Raw genomic sequence first — 20,595 nt, forward strand, 5'->3', positions numbered from 1 at the left:
CTCATAATCTTGTATCTCAATGTCAACAAATTCAGCTTTAATCTAAAACTTAAGTTTTAATCTTATGTACTATAATTAGTATTGATTTACTTCTCACTTAGCACTCATAAGATAGATAACAAATAAGGAAAAGTAAACTAAAACTAGAAAAAATGAGAGAAATTTAATTACCGAATAGCTCAATATTATTAAATTTTTGGGGATTTGACAGTTGCTCACATGTTCTAAATTTGAAGATACACATGTTGAAATGTGGATCATGTATATCCTCAACAGTGGTCTTATGTATGAACATCAGCTTAAACTTATGGTCTTTGGTCTTCAGTTTCATATTATTTGGATAAACTACGAAATTATTCATGATGTACAAACCCATTTCCTTAATTTGTTGTTTGAACCTTTGGATAAAAGACCTGCCAATACTTACGTGAATGCGGTCGCCCTAAAAAAATTATCAACTAGTTAAAATGACTAAGTTATTTTGTATATGATTGTAATATACTTACGCATATGTAAACAATGCAAGATAGAAAGTAATCGTAAATTTAAAACAATACCTTTTCATCCATAACAATAATCTCAATAGAAAAAGGGGTATCAGGTCTGTCGCGATCTGAATTTTTTCAAAGTCTGATAACACGAACCTTTAATTTTCAATTCATTGACTTGCTGTTAATTTCGCTAGCGAAATTTATTTCAGCCGCCATTAAGTCCTGAAAATAGACAGAGGTATTTATAAATATAAGTAGAAACTCCAACAAAATGCTTATAGAAACACATATGAATCAAAAGATCATGTGAAATAATTGACTTATTGCTGATGATTCTCCAAAAAGTCATCAGCAAGAATCCGTGGTATAACCTTAAGATTGGTAAACAACAGTTGCCATAGAAGTTACGCCGTCAACAAACTTCACAGAAATAATCTGTTTCAGAAATACAATCTCAACAGGAATAAAGATTGTTCATGAAATACAAATTATACTAATCACCTCTTATAGTCCAGAATTATTGTTTGATATGCACACGAGGGAGAAAGAATAGAAGTATATATTGTAAAAGTAGAAAACTAATTTGAGAAAACTGTAAAATCATATTACTGAGAATATAGGACAGAAGAATTCGTGGGTGAGGAGTAAAAATAGTGGTGAGAGATCGTGGAATTGAAGCCAAATTTGTAGGATTATTTGTAGGGCAAATAGGCGAAGGAAGGGCGTGGGACTAAATTGTCGAATTCCCAATTCCTCTTTTCTTATAGAAAATACAATTTTTAAAAAATAGTAGAAAGTACTGGTTCTTTAATAAAATATAATATACATATTTAATTATTTTTAAATTCAAAATTTTAAAAAAGAAACTAATTTGACCTAAACTAACTAATGGCGTGGGATTGAAGTGCCGAAGTCCTAATTCCTCTTTCTTATAAAAAAAATACAGTATTTTAAAAACAGTAGAAAACTACTGAATTTTAAAAACAGTGGAAACTACTGAATATTTAAAAAAAAATATATACCTATTTAATTGTTTTCAAATTCAAAATTTTGAAAGAGAGACTAATTTTAACTATATTAATTAATCTGTCCTAAATTGCTACTTGGCATTTTAAAATGTTAACTTTTTCATGAATTACTTTTGATATCCTTAATACATCAATATTAAGATTCTCGTTTATCTTAATTGCTTATCTTCCCCAACATTCCCCACTAAGTTTAGGTAGTGGAGGCCAAGACTTTCAAATAGAGTACTTGGTGTATCGTGTTACTCAAACAGTCTGACCTCCTCAAGCAATGACAATTTTTGAATTGCTCGCTTAAATGAAACACTTAAGAATCAAACTTTCTGAAGCCAAAATTTTCTTAGTTTTCTGACTCTATATATTTCAAGAAAGGTGATATCTTTTTCTTTGTGTTTTTGTGATTAATCAACTTAATTTTTTTACTTTCTTGGATCTTGTAGTAGAATTTCTTTTTTGAGGAAAACTAACGTAGAATTCTAGTAATCTCTCCTTATTTATTGGATGTCCCCGAAGGGACTAGCAATCTCCTATAGAAATAGTGTTTTTGTTCTTGTCATATAAATTGTAATATTCCTTGCTTTTGGCAGGATGAAAGCTTAAGATTGAGTCATCTTTATATATTTTATACATTGTTATAAAATTTTATGTACAAGATTGATACATGTTTATACATTATTTTACATTCTTATACAAGATTCTTAGATACATGCTTATATTGGCATATAAATATTGTATAACAATGTATAAGAGTGTATAAATATTATTGCAAAAATAATATAGACTATGCAGTGTCCACTGCAAAATATGGCTACGTTAGTGCGATGTATTGTGTTGGGTTGTATATTTGTGCAAATTCTCCAAAATAGAATGAATTCAGATACCAAGTTGATCGTATACATAGAGAGAATTTAAAACGGTTCCTCTTGAGATTGTTAATTTATTATTTTTACTATTAGACATATTCCTTATTTATTTATTTATTCTGCAAACATCTATTAGAAAGCATGGATACGCCAATGTTCACTTACTAATCAAAAGAAAACTTATAGAGAAAATATGAAACGGCATTCACAGTGTACAACGTTACGAAGTATAAACACAATTTATAGAGCACTTATTAATTGAGTATTACAACTTAAAATGACTTTATTTTTGGTAGAAAATATTTTCCTTCCTACCAAATATACCCTATAAGTCTCCTATTTTTCTTCAATCTCGGTTATTTTGGAATTCTTCACCTCCTCTTTAGAAACTGTCACAATGAGCACACCATTTTCACTTTATTTATCTTTACATCCATTAATTTCAGTGTTAGTGACAACACGATCAAGGACTTTTGGCTCTTTTACTTTGATATGGGTGACCAAGTTGACAAATTCTCCTCGCTCAATTTTCAGAGCTGAACCAATTGATTCACTGGTCTCCTTTTCTCCCTATACTTGGAACCAAGACTCTATTTGAACAATTGAAGAAAGTTAACAGTAAATATCTGAACAAAATGAACGTTCATATCTGCATTTGCTCATTTATGTGCCCTGACTTGCAATTTTATTCATTGATTGATAAGAGTTGCTTTTCGTCATACTTCTCCTTTTTAAGAGTGAGTTCATTTACAATATCCAGATATATGAAGACTACAAAGCATCCCGCTTTCCATTAATAACACACTAACTTCAAAATGAGGCAAAACACGCTTCAATCCCTCTTAACAAATCGCCCCTGCAAATAAACGAAACGCAAAAGAGTTAAAGGCAACATTAGAATATGATCTTATGTAAAGACCATGATATTCACAATTACATAGGGGAAAAGTGCCAAGTTTGCTCATGTACTATTCGAAATTGAGCACTCGCCCAATATTAAACTTCTGGTCTAATTTTACCATGCTGATAACAACTTTTGATATCCAGTCCGATAGTAATTTGAAGTTAAAGGGATAAAATTAGACCTACTTGTCATGACCCGCCACATCATCATGCCATGTAGGTGCCACTTGGCGTATATTTTTGTCATATGGAAAGCTTACATAGGAAAGAGGCTAAAACTTCTAGGAAAGTTCTAGAGAAATATAGAAGTTTCCTAGGAAGACCCTAGAACCCTATGGATTTGCTAGGAAAGTCTTTGGAAGATTCTAGCTATATAGAGAATTCTAGAGAGGGGTCTTACTTGTAAATAATAAGGGACTTGTGTAATAATTATTATTTACTCACTAGCCCCTAGGAGACTAGTATATAAAGGGGACCATTCATTTGTAATTCACCAAGCAAAACAATCAAGTTCTCTATAATAAAAAGCTTCCTTTGGAAATTCTCTCGTGTTCTAACATTCCCTTAGCGATCTTGAGTGTAGTAAGGCTGACTTGGCATAGCAAGAACGTGAGCAAGTTGTGCAAGATCGTGAGCGAGTTGTCAAGTGTAACACATGTACTTAGTTAACGACTAAGGACGTGACAACGTGGTATTAGAGCAAAGGTTATGACTAAAGGAATGTTAGAAAAAATTCAAAAGATTGCTAGAAGGATGCTTTGTAGGGAACCACGGTCGGAATTACCAAGGGCTTGGTACTTGCAAAAGGGACCAACGTGAAGGTCCCTAAGCGAAAGCAATATGGCAGTGCACGGGATGCACGCGAGGTGGCAAACTTACCTTTGAGGATGGACAAGTACTTTGAGGTAGTCAAGGAGGATGACAAAGTTAGGGGCTATGCAAGATTGAGATGTGGGAGCAGTTCAAGAAGGAGTTGAAAAAGCAATTCTACCAGATGAATGCGGTGTACGAGGCTAGGCGGAAGCTAAGGGAGCTCCAACAGACGACCACAATTCGGGAGTATGTGTGTGAGTTCACTACCTTAATGTTGCAAATCACACCGTTGTCCGAGAAAGATTCCTTTTTCTACTTCATGGATGGGTTGCAAAATTGGGCAAAGCAGGAGTTGAGAAGACATCAAGTAGCCAACGTGGACGAGACCATAGCGGTAGCCGAGTCGCTCATTGACTTCAAGATGGAGCCTGCCAAGTTCAAAGAAGGCAACGCCAAGAGGGGTGGGGGAGATCATGACAAGGACAACGGAAAAGGCATAGCCGAGGTATACAAGGACGATAGCTAGGGGCCATCCCATAACGGACATGGGTCCAAGAGAAATGGCAAGGGGCCGGAAAACGTTAGTGAGTACGTGCCCAAGGGACGGTGATACTTCTATAAAGGATCGCATCGGGCAAGTGAATGCCTAGAGTTGGGAAGCTTGCAACAATGATCGGGAACTTTGCTCAGGCACATAAGGATGATACAGGAGAAACCGCATGCATTAAGGGATGCGCTTGGAATCTATGCCGAAAGTAGAGGATTCCAAAGCCTATCTTGGCGCTATGAAAATGGAGCATGGTGGTAGTAAGAAAAGTTGGGCGGACATAGTTGAAGAGGATGGCAAGTTACAAAGTGATGGCACACTATCAGACTTGGACGATGCATCAAACAGAGGAGTCAAGTTTGCCAGTAAGGTTGTGACCACGGAGGGCAGCCAAATAGGGAGTGGAAGCATGTACCCGATACTTGAGAAGCTTCTAGACTTTGTTGAGTCATGGGGAGATTCAGGTCAAGAGCAAGGAGAGGCATCCGATGGGCGGAGGATCGAGGCCATCATTGCTAGTTGTTCAAAGTACAAACGGGGCAAGAAGAAAGGTGACCATTACCTTGTGACATGGGAAGGAAACTGCTCCATAGGGCATCATGGCTTAAGGACAAAGATCTCCGGTGATGCCAAGGCGAGGTGCGCACGTACGAGTCGATACTTTGTGCCGAGGGCGGCACAAAATTGGGTGGGGGAGAGTGTCATGATCCGCCACATCACCATGCCACATAGGTGCCACTTGGCGTATATTTTTGTCATATGGAAAGCTTACATAGGAAAGAGACTAGAAGTTGTAGAAATGTTCTAGAGAAATATAGAGGTTTCCCTAGGAAGACCCTAGAACCCTATGGATTTGCTAGGAAAGCCCTTAGAAGATTCTAGTTATGTAGAGAATTCTAGAGAAGGGTCTTACTTGTAAATAATAAGAGACTTGTGTAATAATTATTATTTACTCACTAGCCCCTAGGAGACTAGTATATAAAGGGGGTCATTTATTTGTAATTCACCAAGCAAAACAATCAAGTTCTCTACAATAAAAAGCTTTCTTTGGCAATTCTCTCGTGTTCTAACATTCTTTTAGCGTTCTTGAGTGTAGTAAGGCTGACTTGGTATAGCAAGAACGTGAGCAAGTTATGTAAGATCGTGAGCGAACTGTCAAGTACTACATGTGTACTTAGTTAACGACTAAGGGCGTGGCATTTTTCTCAGATAACTTGGACACGTGAACACCCCATATTTTATGTTAGAGCTCCGTTAATGGCAATGGGCAAATACTAGACAGTTTGCTAACCGCAAGTCAATGAATGGACCAATAGTTTAACAGAACACAAAATTGAACAACTTCATACAGTGCATGGACAAATTTGAACCTATGTCCTTTACATATTACCAAATTATGTAGTATTATTTATGCATCAATTTCAAAATAATTAGGACATTTTTTTGATGGCATAAGGAGTAATCAAGTAAAATGTTACTCATTATACAGTACCTTAACGCGAGGGCGCTTTTCAGCGTTGAGCTTCCGAACTTGATAGCGGATTTTTTTAGAGAAGAGCCTCTTCTGTCTCTTTTCTTTGTACCTTAATACACTGGCCTCTCTTCGTCCAACCTTCAACTCTTCCTCTTGTAAACTTTCTGTGGTTCTACTTGCACTTTGTTCACTTGCCATAACTTCTGGCACTCTATATAGAACTGCACTGCTATCCCAGCCACCCATTAGTCCCTACACAATTCACATCAAGAATGAAAACAACATGCCCCATCAGCAGAGGTGGATGTAGCGTTGCGACACTGAGTTCATCTGAATCTCAATAATTTTGACGTGAAGCATAAATTTATGTATAAAAATTTACTAAAATTGTAACAAATATCGGAAATGAACTCGAGGAAAAGTGATATCACCAAATGCTTGATGTTGAACACACGCACGCGTACATATAACATAACATCTGCTTCGGTCTGCCTAATTTGCGGGAAATAGGCTAACATTTTAAACGTTTCAAAAGAAAGGTCAACATAATACCTCAAGCATTTGGTTGCTAGAATAACGAGTTCATATTGTTAACATGTCGATACCAAACTCTTGAACAGAGAGAAAACGTAGATGCTCTATAAGGTGTCCCAACTTCCAGCCGCTCCTTAAAGCCTAGGTTTCTTTTTAATAGCCTTTTTTGGCCAAGCATATCTAAATCTAAAAGCATTTTTTTTTTTTTAAAAGTACTTTTATATTCAAAGTTGAAAAAGTGCTTCGGTACTTTTATATTCAATTTTGGATAAACGAAAAAAGTAGCTTTTATCCAAAAAGCACTTCTGAGAAAAATATATTTAGAAACACTTTTTAAAAGTTTGACAAAACACTAATTGCTGCTCAAAAGTGATTTTCAAATTAATTAGCCAATTACAAAATATTTCTCACTAAAAACACTTTTCAAAATAAGCTGATTTTTGAAACCTGGCCAAGCTATAAATCTCTTTTGTTGGAGCAATGTAAGTAGATAGTTGATCCACCATATGAACTATGAAGCCCTCAAATACAAAGGTAGTCTTCACTTATATTATGAAGAACACTAGTCCAAAGCTAGCTAGCTAATGTCGAAAACAAAAGTTAATCACAAGAATCAAACATAAATTAAATTGAAGTCTGTATGTCCTATATTTTAGTATAATTAACCAAACACCAGACTATAATCAACTTATAATTTAATGACACTTCTCCATCACAAGAGAATAATTTAATGACATTCATACTTTTATGCATTATTTTGTCCGACTATTATAATTCGCATTTACATTAATTTATCGTCCTCCCAAAAGACAGTTATGACCATAAAGAAATGCGAATGTGAACTATAATATACGGATAAAGTAAATTATCGTCATCCAAAAAGACAATTATAGTATTGTTAATGAAGTGGAAGAAGAACCACCTTATCTCTTAGGTGGAAATTTCATTGAAGTCAAAAAACACTAGGTGTTCTAGTCCGATTGACTCAGCTTTAGTTGATAAGAGTTATCCAATACTTATGTTGGTGATAGGTAGCGGTATCCCGTGAATAGACTAAGTTGGCAGGCTTGGACAGATCCGTCAGTTATAGAGTTGTAGACCAAACTTCACATGTTTTTCTTATGTGTTTATGGAGAGGTGCAGTTACTTTCTGAACTGTTTGTGGATTCCTAACCTACAGCTTGCAAACGAATAAGGACACGAAAAGCTTCAGCAAATTAAGTAAAAGCGAAATTCACAGGGCCCCCAAAACTCAGGCCAATCAAGTACTCAGTACTATACACGGTTTCAACATTAAAAATGCATCAATCCACTAAAAAAGAGCAGTCGGGTGCACTAAGCTCCCGCTATTCACGGGGTCTAAGAAAGGGTCGGACCACAAGGGTTTATCGTACACAATCTTACCTTATATTTATGCAAGAGGTGGTTTATTCACCTAAAATTTACCAAGTCACTACTATTATATTTGGATTTTGGGCATTTACTCTAGAGGACTCCTTGTGACTATTTGATGCCAAAAACAAAGGTTTAAAAAAAAAATTGGAAATAGTTTCACCCAACGAAAACTACAGTAGTAAAAGAATGAAAAATGAAAATTACAGTGTCTAGGCAGTCTCAGACGGCAGAAGAAAGAGAAACTCCTATCTAAAGCTGAAACTGCCTCGAGGTAATGCCCTATCTTATACCGCTGACCAAAATTTCAGCTATTTATTTAATATCTTTTGCGAAATTCAAGTTGCTTCAACTACCTTTTCAATCTAAAGCATTTCCAATTACCATATTACCAATCGCTGCTCATGTTCAAATATTTTGTTTTTAATAGATTTATGTCAAACAGTACTACTTTACAATTATTAAAAAATGTTAAATACTAATGCGACTACTTTACACTATATTTGGTTCTAAGAGATTGCACTTTCTTCCTTGGTCCTAATTTCAACAAAATGACAAGTGACAACTAACAGCGATATAGCAAGCCTTAGTCATAAACTTAAACCTTAATTGATTAAAAAAAGGTTAGAAAATCTCACGTGGGATGAAAAAGATGTTTCATAATTGAGAAAATCGTCATGGATATCGGGAACGATCTGCGGAGATTCTGCCTGAAGATAAAGCGAACCCTTATCTGACCAAGCATTCAATATTTCCTCATAATCAAGCTTTAGTGACAACTGCTGCTGTTGATTTCTCTTCCTCGGACGATCAATTGAACAACTGCTTACTTCCTCCTCCTTCCTCGTTGTCTCACTATGTTGGTCAAGATCAACAACGTCCGAATAAACAACCCACTTCTCTTCTTCCTTGTGTTCCCTCTCTTTGTTCCTCAGAGCTGTCCGTACTAGCTCACCTTCTTGTCCCCTGTAACACACACTCAAACTTTAGACAGTATGGATCATGACAATCATTAGACTCAACGGCGAAGCCAGAAAATTCACTTAGGGTATTCAGAATTGAAAGAAGTAAAGAAATCTGGTGTTCAATAAATGTTATATACGTATGAAATATAATATTTCGAAAAAGGGCCTTTGCGAAAGGTGGCTTCGCCCCTGATTAGACTCATCCAAATCCAAGTTCAACTCAACTCGCCTATTTATCACCTTTACCTGTAAGTGTCGGCATACTTTAGTCTTGCTTCCGATGATGAAACCGTCATGTAATTTGGACCACTTTGGTTGCTATCAATTTCATCCTTAGAAGAAGTGAGAAGTTCGGTAAGAGTAGTGGCGCTGTTTTCAGCGCCGGAAAAAAACAGGGCCACGTTCTCATCGTGGCCACTGTCTTTGTCGTCGACTAAATTTTCTGGGTGTAGAGGAAAGAGATTGAGCTGTTGAGAAGAATTTTGATGATCATGGGTGCTAGCGGTGGATGATACCGGCATATGATGATCTGACGGTTGAGATTTTTTATTAGAAAGCTGAAGACTAAGACTTAGAAACTTAGGTTTTCTCCGCTTGTTTTTGGTTTTGGATTTACGATTTTTCTTGCCCATGGACATACTCAGATCTCTTGGTTTTTACACTGCGGCTCAATAAAATAAGTGACAAAAAAGAGTGATTGGAAAAGTTGAGAAAAAGTGTAGTTTTTGTGGGGAAGACTTGAATCTTTGATGATGCTTTTGGTGATTGAACGGAGCACAGAAAGGTCAGTGTTGATATCATGGCGTGCTGATGTAGCTGCGCTTTTTGACACGTGGAGGTTGGTTATTGGACAAAAATGGAGATTGTGTTGTTATCTGGATTACGTTAGTGCTGCCTTAGATTTTTTGGTGCAAAGGATGGGAGTAACAGAGTCTAGTAAGAGTGTAAGACTATTCCCGTGTTTGGTTTTAATATCACACCTAACTCAATGCTCAGTGGTTGCACAACTTCAGAATATGGAATTTTTAAGGAAAAATGACATTTATAGCCGCTATAAAAATAACAGTAAAAAAAATATATAAAATTTATATATTTGTTGTATATATATACATTATGTATGTTATATACAAATTTTATACACTTTTTCGGCTACCAAAATAGTTTCTGGCGCGGGCTAAAAGTGATAATACCCCTGTAAACAAGTAAAAATTATTGAATTTAGTCCATACAAAATTTGGATTAAATTCTAAATTACTTTGGGGCGAATAATTAATTTGGACTTTACAAATTAAATAAGTCAATTTTAATATTTTTAAGCCTAATGTCCATTTCATCTTAAGGTCCAGACTCATGCCATGTGTCAAGTGACATGGCATATCCAGTCAAACCCCAGGCCAATAAGGTGACGCCACGTGTTAAAATGATGTGGCAATCTAGACCAATCAAGATTTGCCAAGTGTCTAAAATGACATATCTTGGCCAATCACAAGCAAGCTTATGACATAGCTTATGTGATAAGTTTGATGACTCACAAGAGCCAATCAGAATCAAGCAAGAGAGTTCATATGTAGTTGGATTGTCCATCTTCTACAACTATAAATAGAGGGGTTATATAACTCTCATGAGAGATTCAGAGAGTTGGCGAAAAGCATTCCGCAATTGGTGAAGGCATATCAATCATCAAATGCATAGTTCTTCAACAAAGGAGTGGTCAACGGAGTACTTCCCGGAGATCAACCCGAAACAACAAAGTGTTGCTCGACGTTCTTGGCAATTAAATACATCACAAGGAGATCTGCATCGTCCTACATTCGAGAAAGACGTTTCTCAAGCCTTCGAATCACGGAGAATTTCATAGAGGAGAATCAAGGGATAATATAGAATTGTACTCACAAATATTTATCAATAAAATCTCTTTTTTTTCATATTATTTTTGTTGCAGTTTATTTTTCGTACGACAAAAATTTGTTGCGACCAAATTTTGGCATGCCTAGTGGGACCAATTCTGCCCTTCATCTCTTCCTCTTGCAAGTTGAAAACTGCAAACTTCATATCTACTATTGCAATGACCTTCCGCAAGTGCGATGATGTTTCATGCAAAGATGATTTCGCTGCCGCATCCGCTGAGCTCAGTCATGTTGGCCCAATCACTCGAAACAAGTTCAATGCTAGTGGCTTGGATGGATCCGAATACTTCGCCTCCTTGGAGATGGCAAAGAAGAGCAGATCTCATATGACGTCCGCAACCACAATCTCTGGGCGGCAATACCCTATTCTCACTATTTGACGAACTTTCTCAGACAACCCTAAACCTTGGTGGATTTGAGGATTTAGTGGATTCTCCAGTTCAATGAAAGTCAATGCCTTGATTACTGACGTAACTAACGTGAACGAAGCATTTGCCATGATGGAATTGACTATAGAAGCCTTAAAGAAGTCTGCTGATGACAAAGACCTTCAAATCGCTCAACTCATGAACAAATTGGAGGCCTATGCACCTGGAGAGTCGAGCCATGGCCCTTCTCGTTCACCTGACTTCACCTCGCAAAAAACGGTTGTTGAGGAATCACTTGCCAAGCTCAGTATTGAGAAGGAAAAGCAATCCACTTCGGTTGCGGCGTTATCTCTCCAACAATTGCAAGACATAATAACAAACACCATCAGAGCTCAATATGGCGGACCATCACAAAGTTCATTGTACTACTCTAAGCTTTATACTAAGACGATTGATTGTCTAACCATGCCACTCAATTATCAACTACCAAAGTTGCATAAATTTGATGGCAAAGGAAACCCAAGGCAACATATTGTCCACTTTGTCGAGACTTGTAGCAATGCTGGGATGCATGGTGACCTTTTGGTAAAATAATTTGTTCATTCTTTAAAGGGGAACGCATTTGACTGGTATATTGACCTAGAGCCCGAGTCCATTAATAACTGGGAACAATTTGAGAAGGAATTCCTCAATCGTTTTTACAGTATTCAAAGAACTGTAAGCATGATAGAGTTGACAGGCACCAAGCAAAGGAAGGACGAGCCCGTGGTGGATTACATCAATCGTTGGAGGGCGTTAAGTTTGGACTGCAAGGATTGCCTTTCAAAAATATCTGCTATAGAGATGTGCATTCAAGGGATGCACTGGGGCCTTTTGTACATCCTATAAGAGATCAAACTGCGAACTTTTGAAGAACTTGCAACGCGATCTCACGACATGGAGTTAAGCATCGCAAGCCATGGAAAGGCATCTCCATTTGCTGATTAGAAGGAGTTCAAGAAAAATGTTTCATCAAAGAACCAAACCAAAGAATCTATGGCAGTGAAAGCAACTTCCGTGAAAGTGTCACGACCCGAAATTCCCACCTTCGGGACCATGATGGCGCCTAACATTTCACTTGCTAGGCAAGCCAATGTTAGAATAATTTTAACCATTTTTTAAAATCATTTAATTTAATTAGTAAACCATAATAATAGCGATGTCTAAATACCATCCCAGAACTGGTGTAACAAGTGCACGAACTACTAGAATAATACAAATAAGGGTGTGAATGAAAATAAACTGTCTGACAGAAATACACGGCTAAAATAAAGTAGATGGGGACTTCAGAGCTGCGAACGCCGTGCAACTATACCTCAAGTCTCCTGTGGATAGCTGAATCCGAGCAAATCTACTGTACGCCGCTGGGACCAACTTCGGTATCTGCACAAGAGTGCAGAGTGTAGTATGAGTACAACTGACCCTGTGTACTGAGATAGTACCGAGCCTAACCTTGACGAAGTAGTGATGAGGTTAAGGCATGTCACTTACATTAACCTATACGCAATAATAATAATAATAACAACAATATAGGAGAACATGAATAGAAATTAATCTGGTAAATCATATCAACAATCTAGCCAACTCGGCAGTCATAACTAATTATTACTTAAATCACTTTTCGTTGGGCGTGCAACCCGATCCCACAATATATTCATATTCAATTTTTGTTGCTGCGTGCAACCCAATCCCACAATATATTCATTTCCATTTAATTCCGTTGTGGCGTACAACCCTATCCTCAATATATCTTTTCAATCAATTCTGTTGCGGTGTGCAACCCGCTCCTCCAATATATTCATTTTCAATCAATTCTGTTGCGGCGTGCAACCCGCTCCTCCAATATATAGACAAGAGGGATTGCTCTGATGATAAGCAACCTCTACTTCCAACCAAGAGGTTGTGAGTTCGAGTCACTCCAAGAGCAAGGTGGGAAGCTCTTGGAGGGAAGGATGTCGATGGTCTATTGGAAACAGCCTCTCTATCTCATGGTAGGGGTAAGGTCTGCATACACACTACCCTTCCCAGACCCCACTAGTGGGATTATACTGGGTTGTTGTTGTTGTATTTCTATTGCGGCGTGCAACCCGCTCCTCAATAATATAATTTACCAATTCTTATAAAAGAAATTATTCCAATAAATGCAACAATTAATATGAAATTGTAAGACAACAAACATATAATAATTATGATTTATTTAGAAACAAGTAATGACAAGTAGCAATTAATTGTGGAAATTAAGGAGGAAATAGGCAATTTAATATTTAGTATGCTAAATGTCAAGTAACAATTAAGTCACATAAATCAAATAAGCATGTAGCAAATATAGCATGGATTCAAGGCATAATATTGAGCAAGGAATATGAGAGAAATAAATAACATAATAATTAATTCATGATTTAAAATAATTTATGATTTCTAGATAAATGTGCAAACAATCAATTTGACGACGTATAGGCACTCGTCACCTCGCCTATACGTCGTTACACATGAAATTCACGTAACAATAATTCAAGGGTTCTATTCCCCCAAGTCAAGGTTAACCACGACACTTATCTTGCTTCGCAACCAAATTCAAGATTTCAATAAACCTTTGCCTCGCGAATTGATGTCTGAAAGCTTCAAATCTAGTCACAAACAATTCAATATTCTCAACATGAATCATAGGAATTAATACTAATTTTTCGGATTAAAATCCGAAATTCATTTCAAAAACTAACACTGGGACCCACGTCTCGAATCCCGAAAAACTCACGAAATCCGAACACCCGTTTCGATATGAGTTAAACCATACAAAAATTATCGAATTCCGACATCAGATTGGCTTTCAAATCTTAAATTTTCGTTTTTGGAAGATTTTATAAAAATCTGATTTTTCTTCCATAAATTCACGGATTCATAATGTAAATGAGTAAGGAATCATGAAATATAACTAATTTCGGATAAAGAATACTTACCAACTCAAACTCATGAAAAATGCCTATGAAATCGCCCAAAATCGAGGTCTAAAACTCTAAAAAAAAGAACAAAAATGTCGGACTCCGGACATATATATTCTGTCCAGGCAAGTCGCAACTGTGAGATGCGACTTGTCTCAAAATTTTCAAGCCAAAAATTGTGGTACCAACCTTTAGTCAATCAATCATAACTTTCTCTACAAATGTCCAAATGAAGAATGGTTTATCTTTCTGAAAATTAGAATCAAAGGGTTACAACTTTCATGTTTTGATAAATTTCAAATTCCTTATAGATTGCGAGATATAAGCTTCCAAAATTAGCCCTGTGCATCTAAAATATTTGGCGATGCACACTGCAAGGCAAACAAAAGCTGCGTTTCCAGCCTTCAGTCAATCGATTATAACTTTCTGTATAAATGTCCAACTGATGCATGGTTTATCTTTATGGAAATTAAAATCAAAGGGCTACAACTTTTATGTTTTGATAATTTTCAGATTCCTTATAAATTGCAAGATATAAGCTTCTAAAGTCAGCTCTGCGCATCAGAAATTTCGCACACTAGTGTCAAAAATCAGCAGTTAACAATGACCTAAAAATGGTTCAAAACCACTCTGAAACTCACCCGAGCCCCTCGGAACCCCGTCCGAACCTACTAACAAGTCTCAAAACATATTATGAACCTACTCGAGGTCTCAAATCACACATAACAACGGCAAAACTACAAATCGCGCGTCGATTCAAACTTGTGAGTTTATGAAATTTTCAATTCTATAACTCGCGCCGAAACATGCCAAATCAATTCAGAATGAACTCAAATTATGCATGCAAGTTATAAATGACATAATGGAGCTATTCCAATTTCCAGAATCAAATTCCGACCCCGATATCAATAAAGTCAATCCCCGGTCAAACTTTCCAAAATTGTTCTATTTTCCAACTTTCGTCAAAATGCGTTGAATTGTCCTACGGACTTCCAAATCCAAATTCGAACATGCGCCTAAGTCCAAAATCACCATACGAAGCTATTGAAATCATCAAAAATCCATTCCGGGTTCGTTTGCTCAAAATTAAAATCTCCGATCAAACTTTAAAAATTCAAGCTTTATAAAATCAAACCTTTTTTTTCTTTTCAAAAACTAATGAAAAACGTGCCTACGTACCTCGGAATAACTTCAAATTTTATACATAAGTCATAAATATTGTTACAAAACTGATCGAACTCTCGGAATCTAAATCGGGACCCGGTATCAACAAAAACCAATTATGACTTAAACCTTTAAATTTTTAGTTTCCGTTAAATGCCGATAATTTGAGCTAGGGACCTTCGAATTCGATTGCGGGCATACGCCCAAGTCCCAAATCATGATACGGACCTACCGGAACTATCAAAATACTGATCTGGGTTTGTTGGCTCAAAATAATGACCGAACTCAACTCAGTTGAGTTTTAAAGCTCTATTTCATATTTTAATCAAAGTTTCATATAAAAACTTTTCGAAAAAATTTACGGACTGCGCATGCATGTCGAGGAATGCTGAATAGTGCTTTTCAAGGTCTCAGAACATAGAAATAAATATTTAAAATTAAAGATGACGTATTGGGTCATCACATTCTCCACCTCTAAAACAAACGTTCGTCCTCGAACGGAGTTAGAAAAATACCCGAGCTTGTGAAAAGGTGAGGATATCTACTCCGCATGTCTGGACCGCACTCCCAGGTAGCTGCCTCAATTGGCTGACCTCTCCGTTGTACCCAAACTGATGAATAACTTTTAGACCTGAACTGTCGGACCTGCCGAGCTAGGATAGCTACCGGCTCCTCCTCATAAGTCAAATCTTTATCCAATTGGACTGAGATGAAATCTAATACATGGGACGGATCACCATGATATTTTCGGAGCATAGATACATGGAACACCGGATGAACTGCTGATAAACTAGGTGGTAGTGCAAGCTTGTAGGCTACTTCACCCACCCTTTCAAGAATTTCAAAAGGTCAGATATACCTAGGGCTTAACTTTCCCTTCTTTCCGAATCTCATTACACCTTTCATAGGTGAAACCGGGAGCAATACTCTTTCTCCAGTCATGAATGCAACATCATGAACCTTACAGTCGGCATAACTCTTTTGCCTAGACTGAGCTGTGCGAAGTCGATCCTGGATAACCTTGACCTTATCCAAGACATCCTGTACCAAATCAGTACCCAACAACCGAGCCTCTCCCGGTTCAAACCAGCCAACTGGCGAAAGACATCGCCTCCCATATAATGCTTCATATGGAGCCACCTGAATGCTCGACTGGTAGCTGTTATTATAGGCAAACTCTGCAAGTGGCAAGAACTGATCCCAAGAACCTCCAAAATCTATAATACATGCGCGAAACATATCTTCCAATATCTGAATAGTGCGCTCTGATTGTTCGTCTGTATGTGGATAAAATGTTGTACTCAACTCAACCCGCGTGCCTAACTCATGTTATACAGCCCTCCAGAAGTGCGAGGTGAACTGCGTACCTTGATCTGAAATAATAGACACGGGCACACCGTGAAGGCAGACAATCTCACGAATGTAAATTTTAGCTAACCACTCTAAAGAATAGGTAATTGCCACTGGAATGAAGTGTGCTGACCTGGTCAACATGTCCACAATGACCCATACTGCATCGAACTTCTTCTAAGTTCGTGGGAGTCCAACAACAAAATCCATAGTAATACGCTCCCACTTCCACTTAGGAATTTCTAACTTCTAAAGCAAACCACCAGGTCTTTGATGCTCGTACTTAACTTGCTGACAATTCAAACACTGAGCTACATATGCAACTATATCCTTTTTCATTCTTCTCCACCAATAATGTTGCCACAAATCTTGATACATTTTGGCGGCACCCGGATGAATAAAATATCGGGAACTGTGGGACTCTTCAAGAATTAATTCACAAAGCCCATCCACATTAGGAACACAAATACGACCGTGCATCCGCAGAACTCCATCATCTCCTACAGCATCTTGCTTGGCACCACCGTGCCGCACCGTGTCCTTAAGGACAAGCAAATGAGGATCATCATACTGTCGCTCTCTGATGCGCTCATATAAAGAAGATCGAGCGATTGTGTAAGCTAGAACCCGACTGGGCTTCGAAAGATCTAACCTCACAAACTGATTGGCCAAAGTATGAACATCTGCATCTAGCGGTCTCTAACCAACTGGAATATACGCAAGGCTGCCCATACTCATAGCCTTTCTATCAAAGCATCGGCCACCACATTAGCCTTTCCCGGATGATACAAAATGGTGATATCATAGTCTTTTAACAGCTCCAACCATCTTCTCTGCCTCAAATTGAGATCTTTTTGTTTGAATAGATACTATAGACTACGATGATTTGTGAATACTTCACATGACACGCCGTAAAGGTAGTGCCTCCAAATCTTCAGTGCATGAACAATGGCTGTCAATTCTAAGTCATGAACAGGATAATTCTTCTCGTGAACTTTTAACTGCCGCGACGCATATTCAATCACCCTTCCATCTTGCATCAATACTGCACCGAGTCCAATACGAGATGCATCACAATACACCGTGTAGGATCCTGAACCTATGGGCAACACCAACACTGGCACCGTAGTCAAAGCAGTCTTGCGTTTCTGAAAGCTCAACTCACACTCGTCTGACCATCTGAATGGAGCACCCTTCTGGGTTAGTCTGGTCAATGGGTTTGCTATAGATGAAAACCCTTTCACGAACCAGCGATAATAACCTCCAGACCGAGAAAACTCTGAATCTCTGTAGCTGAAGTAGGTCTAGGCTAGTTCTGAACTGCCTCAATCTTCTTAGGGTCCACTTTTATGTCTTCTAGCGATACAACATGCGCACAAAGCCAACTGAGTTTAACCAAAACTCACATTTTGAAAATTTGGCATATAATTGATTATCCCTCAAAGTCTGAAGCACAATTCGAAGATGTTGCTCATGCTCCCCTCGTCTGCTGGAGTAAATCAAGATGTCATCAATGAATACAACCACAAAAGAATCCAGCTAGGGCTTGAACACCCGATTCATCAAATCCATAAATGTTGCTGGGGGCATTTGTTAGCCCAAATGACATCACTAAAAATTCATAATGCCCATACCGAGTCCGAAATGTCTTAGGGATATCAGATGCCCTAATCTTCAGCTGATGATAGCCAAACCTTAAGTCAATCTTCGAAAATACCTTGGCACCCTGAAGCTGATCGAATAAGTCATCAATTCTTGGCAACGGATACTTGTTCTTGATAGTAGCCTTATTCAACTATCGATAATCTATACACATCCGTATTGAACCATCTTTATTCTTCACAAACAATACTGGTGCACCCCAGGGCGAGACACTAGGTCTAATGAATCCCTGATCAAGCAAGTCTTGTAACTTCTCCTTCAATTCTTTCAACTCCGGCGGGTCCATACGGTATGGTGGAATAGAAATGGGCTGAGTGCCTTGAGCCAAATCAATACAAAAGTCAATATCTCTATTGCGGCACAAGAACGCTCACTTGGGGCACTACTTGCTCAAGAGAATGATGAAGGAAAAGAACAAGCCTTGTACTACCTCAGTCGAACTCTGATAGGAGCTGAGTTGAACTACACGCCTGTTGAGAAAATATGCTTAGCGTTACTTTATGCAATAAAGAAACTAAGGCATTATTTTGAAGCATACACCATCAAACTCATCTCTCGATTAGATCCTGTGAAGTTCGTGATGACTCGACCTGTTCTTTTTGGATGCCTAACAAGATGGTCCATATTTTTTTACCAATATGAGATCATATACACACCTCAAAAGGCTGTGAAAGGACAAGCACTCATCGATTTTCTAGCTGATCACCCTCTTCCGGTGGAATGGGAGCTTTCTGATGAGTTTCCAGATGAAGATATTTTGTTCGTTGAAGAATCGCCACGATGGACAATATTCTTTGATGGATCCGCATGTCGGAACGGTGCAGGGGCAAGTGTTGTGTTGATCTCTCCAGAAAGACCAGTCTTGCCATTCTCCTTTGTTTTAGGTGAAACATGCTCCAACAATGTTGCAGAGTACCAAGCTTTGATCATCGGTCTTGAAATGGCATTAGACATGAAGATTCTACAGTTGGGGATTTACGATATAAAGAAGGAAGATCTTTTGCCATACCACCAATATGCTTCTTGTTTACTCGAAAGATTTGACCAATTGCTCTTAAACCACGTCCCAAGAGAAGAAAATAGCATGGCTGATGCTTTGGCTAACTTGGGCACGACGATGGCACTTGGAGAGAATGAGTCAACAAAGATACATGTGTGTCATCGATAGGTCATTCCTGTAATTCTTGATCTTCAAATCAACGAAAGTCATCATACGTCCATTCAGATGATTGAAGAAGAGGATTGGAGGCAACCATTGATAGAGTACCTTGAACATGGAAAGTTACCTGAGGATCCACGACAAAGAACAGACATCAAGCGAAGGGCACCATGATTCATCTTCTATAAGGGGACATTATTTCGCCGCTCTTTTGAAGGACTATTCTTGCGATGTCTTGACAAAGAAGAAGCCCACCAAGCGATGGAGGAAGCACATTCTGGCTCATGTGGAGCACATCAATCTAGTTCTAAGCTCCATTTTTGCATCAAAAGGATGGGCTACTACTGGCCGACAATGGTGAAGGATTGCATGGAACATACCAAAAGATGTCAAGTGTGTCAATTCCACGCTAACTATATCCACCAACCTCCAGAGCCTCTTCATCCAACTGTAGCTTCATGGCCTTTTGATGCATGAGGACTTGACGTTGTTGGACCGCTTCCAAAGTCATCAAAGGGACAGATGTACATATTGGCTGACACAATCTACTTCTCTAGATGGGCTGAAGTTGTTCACTCAAGGAAGTAAAAAAGGAAACGGTTGCCGATTTTATCAAGTCGAACATAAATTTTAGGTACTGCATACCAAGATACATAATCACGGATAATAGAACGCCATTTGAAAACAAGCTCGTGAGGAGTCTATGCGAGAAATTTGGTTTGGAGCAACATAAGTCTTCAATATATAATGCACCCACAATCATTCCAAGTGGGAGACTTAGTCCTAGCTATTCGACGACCTATAATCCTCAACAAACGCATATGCGACAAGTTTACCTCAAAATGGGATGGTCCATATGTTGTGAAGGAAGCATATTCAAGTGGCGCATACAAAATTATTGATAAGGATGGTCTTAGAGTTGGTCCGATCAACGGGAAATTTCTGAAGCAGTACTTCCCATGAAAGTCACCTACGAGCCTAAACTACAAGTCATGACGCT

The 20,595-nt window shown here is 38.1% G+C and overlaps 2 protein-coding genes across 2 annotated transcripts; one reads left to right on the plus strand and one right to left on the minus strand.

Annotated features, from left to right (window-relative positions):
* Positions 1–3,047: 3,047 nt before the first annotated feature.
* On the minus strand, positions 3,048–9,788 carry LOC107802628 (uncharacterized). The gene is made up of 4 exons (XM_016626159.2): positions 9,254–9,788; positions 8,681–9,008; positions 6,135–6,368; positions 3,048–3,235 (listed from the first exon to the last, which is right to left on the minus strand). The coding sequence occupies exons 1-4, from the start codon at positions 9,643–9,645 to the stop codon at positions 3,212–3,214; spliced, it is 978 nt and encodes a 325-aa protein (XP_016481645.1). The 5' UTR covers positions 9,646–9,788; the 3' UTR covers positions 3,048–3,211.
* Positions 9,789–19,016: 9,228 nt separating this feature from the next.
* On the plus strand, positions 19,017–19,604 carry LOC107802597 (uncharacterized). Its single transcript, XM_016626132.1, has one exon. The coding sequence runs from the start codon at positions 19,017–19,019 to the stop codon at positions 19,602–19,604; it is 588 nt and encodes a 195-aa protein (XP_016481618.1).
* Positions 19,605–20,595: the final 991 nt, after the last annotated feature.

Source organism: Nicotiana tabacum, chromosome 17 (genome assembly GCF_000715075.1).
Source record: "Nicotiana tabacum cultivar K326 chromosome 17, ASM71507v2, whole genome shotgun sequence".
Classification (NCBI taxonomy): Eukaryota; Viridiplantae; Streptophyta; class Magnoliopsida; order Solanales; family Solanaceae; genus Nicotiana; species Nicotiana tabacum.

Excerpts from the sequence above, each read along its gene's own strand:
- LOC107802628 (XM_016626159.2), bottom strand. The coding sequence starts at position 9,645 with ATGTCCATGGGCAAGAAAAATCGTAAATCCAAAACCAAAAACAAGCGG. Across the intron at positions 9,009-9,253 it reads AAGTATGCCGACACTTACAG|GGGACAAGAAGGTGAGCTAG; the intron begins GTAAAGGTGATA and ends TGTGTGTTACAG. Across the intron at positions 3,236-6,134 it reads AAAAGCGCCCTCGCGTTAAG|GGGCGATTTGTTAAGAGGGA; the intron begins GTACTGTATAAT and ends GTTTATTTGCAG.
- LOC107802597 (XM_016626132.1), top strand. The coding sequence starts at position 19,017 with ATGACTCGACCTGTTCTTTTTGGATGCCTAACAAGATGGTCCATATTT.